At 29.3% G+C, this 8,767-nt stretch overlaps 1 protein-coding gene across 1 annotated transcript; it reads left to right on the plus strand.

The window, feature by feature from the left end:
• The first annotated feature begins 481 nt into the window (after positions 1-481).
• Positions 482-7,286, plus strand: LOC11414505 (WAT1-related protein At1g43650). The gene is made up of 7 exons (XM_003619012.4): positions 482-772; positions 885-947; positions 1,606-1,722; positions 1,813-2,062; positions 2,812-2,970; positions 5,946-6,097; positions 6,798-7,286. Exons 1-7 carry the CDS (start codon positions 570-572, stop codon positions 6,940-6,942), a joined length of 1,089 nt encoding a protein of 362 aa, XP_003619060.1. The 5' UTR covers positions 482-569; the 3' UTR covers positions 6,943-7,286.
• The last annotated feature ends 1,481 nt before the right edge of the window (positions 7,287-8,767 follow it).

The following is an 8,767-nucleotide window of genomic DNA, read 5'->3' on the forward strand; positions in this document are numbered from 1 at the left end:
ATAATATCACCTAAGTTGGGTATTAATATTTTCACTTGATGTTATAGTTACTTTGAGTAACTACTTCACTTTTTTTTAAAATAGCAAAATATTTTTATGAAAAACATACTCCAACACAAGATTGACAAGGATTAGAGTAAGACTTACAAAGTTACAACAATTATAAACCAAATGATTGCTTCTTTGAACTAAATGTTTTAGTGCTTGCAAAAGTTTCCTCTAAATTTTACAATTTTTAGTAACATAACATCACACTTATTGTCCTCTTGTAGAGTAATAATGTTGCTACCTTTGTTATACAAAAGTACAATCTAGCATACGCCATATTACCCACCACTATACCACCAAATGATACTAGTGCCTAGTGATTTAACTTTTCCACTTGATGGACCAAATTCATGCCACTTTCATATCAAGTTATATATAAAGCACAAAGCTAGTAACATAAAGCATAAAGCTTATAAAAAAAATATATTAATTAAGTTCATAAGTTCTATATATAGCACCTAGGTTACTCTCATTTTATAGCCACATTTCATGTTGGTAAAGAGGTAGCACTTGCACACAAAATGAAAACTAGTTTGCTAGGGTTTATGACAATCTTGGAAAAAAATAAACCCTATATTGCAATGCTTTTTATTCAATTTGTATATGCAGGAATGGCTCTTCTTTCAAAAGCAGCCATTTCTAAAGGAATGAGTCCTTATGTGTTTGTTGTTTATCGTCAAATCTTTGCATCACTTGCTTTATCTCCATTTGCTTATTTTGACAGGTTATACAATTTTATATTATTTTTATATTTATACCCTCTCTTTTTACTAGATTATTATTGATAAAAGTGTGCTTAACAAAATTATTTTCATCTTAATTTTGAAATTTTGCAGTAAGCATGCTACTCCTTTGTCATGCAACTTGTTGTGCAAATTGTTTCTAGTTTCCCTTGTTGGGTATGGATTTCTCTTTCTTGACACCTTTATTTCCTTATTTCAAAAAGTCTAAATTTACTATTTAAAAAATATAAAAAAAATCTTTAATTTTCTTGATATTAAACTTCCCACCCTACAACTTACTAACATTACATTGGTACAAGTGGAACTTGACTCAGTTTCCTCAGATAAGGTTTCAAATTCAAACCTTGTGGATCGAAAAATGCCGTTGGGAGGGGGATCCAACTAAACGGGGCAAGCCATATTTCTCGGCAGAGATTATTCATGGACAAAAAGTTCTTGATATTTTGCATCGATAACATGATTACGAAAAAAACTACATGCTATTTAATTTGAAAACTCTAAATTCAGTTATACAAAGTTGAATTTAGCAACGTAAAATTGAACATCAGAAAAAAAAAAAAATTAAATGTCTCCAACTCTACTAATTAATAACTAAACATAGACGACTCCACTTAGTGGGAAAAAATTTGATGTTATCGTCTACTTTTTTTAAGTAGTCCAATATTAGGTGGTAGGAGTTCAAATTCACTCCATGGACAATTTTTCATATACAAAAATAAAAAATGAAGTTCAATATTTCATAGTAGTATAAACATTTTCTGTCATAGTGATACAATATTCTAACTAATGTTTTTATGTGTCTATATAAATACAGGTTAACAGCAAGTTCAAACCTCTACTATGTTGCAATAAACTATACCTCTGCAACATTTGCTGCTGCAAGCACAAACACAATCCCTTCCATTACTTTCATCATGGCTGTTATAATTGGGTAAATTAAACTATAAATAACCATGAAAAAAATACATTAATAATATTAATCTAAATTTGATTTTAATTAAAATAGGTAATAAAATTTCAGGGTTGAAACAATTTCAATAAAATACATGCATGGAATGGCAAAGATTTTGGGCTCTATTCTATCCCTTTCAGGGGCTATAGTATTTGCATTAGTCAAAGGACCTTCAATAGATTTCATAAGGTGGCATCATGAAAATCAAAATCATAATTCTCACTCATTCACTAAGATTCATTCCAAAGGAGATAACATTAAAGGCTCTCTTATGATGCTCTCAGCAAATACTGGTTGGTCATTATGGCTTATTTTGCAGGTAGCTTATCTTGATGTCATGTCTTTCATATTAAGCATGCAATAGATTTCATTCATTCTTTAATAAATTATTAATTTACTTCCTAAACTATTATTCTCCCATAAATTTAGGTTTATAATTATATGAATATAATAAGTTTCTAGTCCCTTATTCAAAAGATAAGTAGCTAGTCCCTATCTAAAGTATATAAAATACTTCAACTTATTAATACGTAAAGTATACGAAAATATGTCAATTTAGTCTCTAACATCTTAACAGCAAAACTTCAATTGATAGATTTCGCATACTTTTTTTTTTTTTTGGAAAAAGATTCCGTATACTTTAAAAACTACATATAATGTTTATAAAATATATGGACTACATACATTGAAGAGGGGGTGATTATTTAAAGACTAAATTAATGATTTATTCAATTTATTATTGTGTAATTTATTTTCACATAATCTTATAATGTTTTCCGCATATATAATTACATCTCATCGCATTGATATATGTGGAGAAATTTTAAGAACTAATATTATAGTGACATAATTTTGACAAGTGGTTGAATCGTTCTATTCGAGTTCAAATTCTATTTTAAACAAACCTTATTTAGACTTTATTTACTTATCGGTCAAACTCATGATTACAAGACCTTTCCCTCGAGAACTGCTTGATTTTAGTTATATTTAATTTAACTGTTTAATCTTTTTTTTTTATCATAACCATTTTTCCTTGTAATTTTTTTTAACCAATGTACTTTGTTTCAGGGATTTATTGTAAAGCAATATCCAGCAAAATTCAGGCTCACTATTATACAATGCTTCTTTAGCTTCATACAATCAGGAATTTTGGCTATTGCAATGGAGAGGAATCCTTCTGCATGGAAACTAGGATGGGATTTTCATCTTCTTTCTGTGGCTTACTGTGTACGTTCATTACCTAATATTTTCATCCATGGCAAATTTAAATAATATTACTTAATTAATAATAATAACATGTATAACAATATTGGACAAGATTCCTTAAAAAATAGACAATATTGGACAAGATATCAATCATGTTTTATTAGTAGAGTACAAGAGAATCTTGTACTAAAAATAGAGTACAAGAGAATCAATAGATTTTAGAATGGTCACACTATTGGATATGGATTCAGTGCAATTTGACTGCAGACAGTTGGCACATTCAAACGGTCTGATCAAGATTAGACGGTTTGATTTCATATTTAAAATTAAATTGCTTTTAAATCTAAATTTTAAGTTTAAAATTTGAGTCGTTCAATCTTGATCGGATGGTCTAGATATGAGTGTCTGCTATGCAATCATATCCTCTGATCGGTCCCAAATTTTTTGTTGAGTTGTGACTTGGATGATTTTGAATCCAAATTACCAATCAACTTTAGTTTTAGTTGATTTGATTATGCAAAACCAAAAACATGCATAAAAGCAATAAAAAATTTAGACTATTTAATGAAAAATTAAAATAAAAAAAGAAGAATATATCATTCTTAGAAGAAAAAAATTGAGAGATTTTCAGTTTGGCCATTGTGCATATGTTGTATCTCCCTTTCCCCAAAAATGTTCCCTAGCTAAAGATTCAAAAGGCAAATAAGTTTTGAAAAAAATTATATAAATTAGTATATTTCATATTATCAAATGATTTTGTCTTACTAACTCAATTTTGTCTTACTCATTCAATTTGAGTATAGTTCATATTATCAAATAATTTTGTTTGAGCATATTTCATTTATTAAATAACTTTGTTTTTTGAGTAAAGAAAAGTAATAACTGTCTTTTTTATACAAAGATTGTCATGTTATCGATTACCCTAGTTCATGGAATATATATTCTATGAACAATTCTTCATAAATTGCAACTTGTCAATTCCCAATTGTACCCGAGGGATATCAATAGACCTAGATCCAAATCTCTTGCATACATTTATAGGTAGTGATGATAGAAAAAAATCATCAATTTAAACTTTAAAATATCACTCTCATTAATTTAATCATCATTAAGTTTTTTTTGGTTACAATCATCATTAAGTTAACAATGCTATTTTATTTAAAGTGTTACGTTGTTACACAACATTATTGCATGTGTGGAAAAAACCTTAAACAATTTTCATTTTAAAATGGATAGAGTAGTATGTACCACCGATTAAATTGACAAATTTTATATGGATTGATGATATGTCATATTTAGGTCATAATAAATAGGAAATATTAAACTACTTTATGCTCGTGATATTTTACATTTATGCACCCAAATTGCCTAGTGATATGTCATTTTGAATGGACCTTAGTGGATATCTTGTAAGACCTAATATGGTTGCATTTTTCTTCTACGAGATGGTCAATTGTCATTGTCTTAGCCAACTGATTTTAACCTTCTTATGGTCACATCATATGAGAACACCATTGACATATAAGATCTTAATGGACCACTATATGCATGATCATCCAATTATTGTTATAGCACAAACGTTACAATCATGATAAATATACAACCTATTTTTTAGGATTATATTATATATCTTTACAAAAATGGAATGATTATACCAACATGTGTGGCAAAGTTGGTGGGTTGGTTACCGGTTCGATCACTTTCTCTTATAGGAAAATAATAGTAAAGACGTGATTATGTTAGTTTCTTTGGATCTATGAAGTGCATATACTCCTCGGATTAAATGTGTTTCGGTGTCGGACACGCATTAATGTTCGACATCGACATGACACCGACACATATATATGATTATATTAAATTGTGATTTTTCTCAAATTATTAGCGGTGTGATCGTGTATGTGTCTGTATATGTGTTTCGTAGATTGGGATCAAATTCAGGACATCTAAATTGATCTCCTAACCTAAATGATTATTATAATTTATATGAATAGATTATTATAATTTATTAGATATAATATTATGCTTTTGCGCTAACTAGTTGTCTATTGGTTTCTATTTTGGGCATGTGTGGAATCACGGTGATGTTGAAAAAATCACGTCATGATTTTGTTGAAGTTTATGTAGTTTTTACTAAAATTATGTGTTCATCGTAATTTTCTCGAACCCACTAATCAAATGGAATATGATTTTCGCTTTGAGGAATACTAGCAACACTCTCTTTTCAACACTCTCTCTAATACTCGCTCTTTTATTAGTTTAAATCATTGTGAGTGTACACCCTGAAAATAGAACCCACACAAAGTGGTGGGACATGCATGTATTTTATCCAATGAAAGAGTGATTGCTATAAAGAGTGTTCAAAAGTGAGTGTTGCTAGCATTCCTCCGATAGAAATATGCTACTTATTATTTTATATTGAGAATTTATAACTTTCACTTGGATAAACTGGCATCCTATATATTATAGGGTTAAATAAGTTTTTCGTCCTTAAAAATTTAGCGAATTTTGATTTTAGTTTCTATAAAATTAAATAGAATGTTTTTGTCCTCACAAGAAAAAAAAATGTTTTTGATCCCTAATGACCAATTTATGTTAATATGAATGTCAAGAATATGAGTCTTTTATGTTTATGTTATGTCCTTTTATTATGTTCAACTTTTGTATGTTCATATTATGTTCAAAAAATGTTAAGAACACGTCCAAATTATTTTCGTTAGGGACCAAAAACTAAAAAACAAAAAAAATGCGAGGATGAAACACTTTGTTTTATTTTATAAGGACTAAAATCATAATCTGTTAGGACAAAAATGTAAATTTTATATTGCCTTTAAAAGTTGTGGATTTTTTTTTCTTTTTTCTTAATCGGCAAAAAATTATTAACCAACAAACCCGTGCAAGACGCACTAAAAGTTGCAGGGTATAATTACCCACATACCAATTAAAAAAATTATCTTATCAAATGTCCATTAATAACAGTGTATTGTTGTTATTTGCAGGGTATAATTGTAACGGCCATTTGTTATTGGCTGCAAGTATGCACTGTAGAAACGAAAGGTCCAGTGTTCACTGCCATGTTCACCCCTCTAGCTCTTGTACTCACAGCAATTTTCTCAGCAATTTGGTGGAAAGAAACACTCTTTTGGGGAAGGTCTTTATTTCATCCTTTCTTCTTTCAAACAATTATACACACAAATTTTATATATAGTATACTTTTGTAAGTTAATTAGTGTATAATGATTCAGTAAAAAAAAAAATGTCTAATCATCTGATCCCATTAAAAAGGGACATTGAAAATCTTGAATTTGGTCGAGAAATAATCTAAATCTAGATTATTTCAATCATTATTTGAACATATATATTCTCCCAAATAATTCGTTTTGAAGTGAAACTAATTAAATATTTTAGTTAAAATGATAGTCATTTGGTGTTGTTATCCGACTTTCCTATATATGATTGTTGGAGTCGTCTGCAACCCATCTTAGAAGGTGGATAGAACTTTTTCACTATGATTTTAGGTCAAGATTTTTATTAATGAAATTTCAATTTATGAAAACAAAACAAAAAATAACTTGGTAAAAATTAGTTTATACCTATATAATATAAAAAAGAGGATCGATTTACAAACATTTAAAATACATAATTTAAGTATTTTACTATCATGTAAAATATTATATCAGAGTTGGGGTTGGAACCTGGACACCCCTACTTCTCCACATTTAAAATATGTGAGCTATAGTTACTAAACTACTTGAAGAAAAAAAAACTATCAATGTAATGTAATAGTATATGATATGATAAGAAAAAGGTTAAGTGATTAATTAACTATTATGTTTTTTCATTAATGACAGTATTGGTGGCACAGTTTTGCTAGTGCTTGGACTCTATAGTGTCTTGTGGGGGAAGAATAAGGAGGGTGTAATTGTAAAAGAAGAAAACTTTGAAGATGGACAAGCAAAAGCAGGGACCAAATTGGAGTGCGTTATACAGTCTTGATGGATTGGACAAGATGTTCTCCCATATATATCTTAATGTCCTTCTATATGTTTCTTAACATTATCGTAACATATGTGTATATCTTGTCAACTTTTATTCAGCTTTATATATTGGTAAGAATATTTGTCATGGCCCACTACATGGAACCTAGATTTCCTTTCATCGTCAAAATCTCGCATTCTTGCGATCATGGTCCAGGCTCAACTTAATAGACCTTGACATGATATTGTGTGAATGCGAAATTTTGGCGTCTGCAGGAAATCTATTTTCCTCTTATTTGGGCCTACTGCAATATGTGTAAATATATTTTGGTTATATCTAAATAAACTCCGTCTACAACCAAATCTATTATAGAGATTGGATGGTTAATTTAGAACATATTTTGCGTGAGGGTGCATTTTGACAAAACAAACCACAAAATTTGACCTTAAATAAAGCATTTGAACAAATTACTTCAATCATGCAATTGATTTTGATTAATCATAAATCTAGACTTTCAATCCATATACACATTGTATTACCAAAAATTTGAACTTTTTTTTATATAAAAAAAAAAAAAAAATCAAACATCCACCAAACATGTTTTCATTTAACAACACATCAAAATTCAAACATTAACACAAGGAAAACTATGCTTGCATACCAAATTATCCAGATATCAACATATTCATGAAACTTTAAAATTACATCCCACCAAATTAAACATAAACATAACATAACCCACAAATAAATACTTCAGATATAGAAGATGTGAAATCCCACAACCTTTGGGAACTATTCACTACAACCTTGATGATCAATGGAGGGCGAACGCCGCTACCACCTGCTACCCTTACGAGTGCCTAAGAATACCTCCCCAGACATTCTACGACGAAGAATTACCATGAGAAACGATGGACTACCACTAATTTCTTCACATCACCAAGATCCATCTAGCTGGATTTGAAATAAGAAGAGCTTTGGTCAACTAGGGTAGTGTATGTGATATCTACTACAAATTTGGGAAAATATAGCGCCTCATAAATAGCGCTTTTAACACTAAAGCGCTGTAAATTAAAACAAGGAGGTCTTAGCTAGCGCTATTTTGGAAAAGCGCTATTTATTCTTTTTAGTTTATATAGCGCTTTGTATTGAAAGCGTCGGTATGGGTTAAATAAAAATAATAAATATTTTAAAAAAAAACAGGATAAATTTTATATGGCGCTTTTGATGGAAAGCGCTATAAATAATGCAACCTTAAATAGCGCTACTGAATGCTTTTGAATGACAGCGCTTATAGGTTAAAAAAAGCGCTATTTATGCAAACATAAGCATTAACACTATAACCTTCAAATCCCTTATTCGATTCCCTGTGCTGATATTTTTTCTTTTTTTAAATGAGAAACGCTTTGAACTAATGATCCCTTGTTCGATCCCTGCATAACACATATTTCGGATTTTTTTTCAATTTTTATGAAAAATCAATTGCTGTATCAAAACACACATTTTTTAAATTTTTTTCTTCATATATATCACTTAAAATATTATTTACACGCAAAATTTTCCAAAAAAGATATCCCATGTTTTTTGTATGAAACCAACCGTTTTTTCTTTTTTATAAACAACTTAATTAAAAAAAAATAACATACACACTTATCATATAATTGCTTATACAAAAGCTATTTCTACAACACTATATAAAATAGGGTTAATTAAGTTTTTAGTCCTTATAAATATTCACAGTTTTGTTTTTAGTCCCTACAAAATAAAATCACACTTTCTAGTCCCTATAAAATTTTCCATCAGCATTTTTAGTCCTTATAAAATTTCCCATCAGCACTTTTAG

The sequence above is a fragment of the Medicago truncatula genome, chromosome 6, assembly GCF_003473485.1.
Source record: "Medicago truncatula cultivar Jemalong A17 chromosome 6, MtrunA17r5.0-ANR, whole genome shotgun sequence".
Taxonomy (NCBI): domain Eukaryota; kingdom Viridiplantae; phylum Streptophyta; class Magnoliopsida; order Fabales; family Fabaceae; genus Medicago; species Medicago truncatula.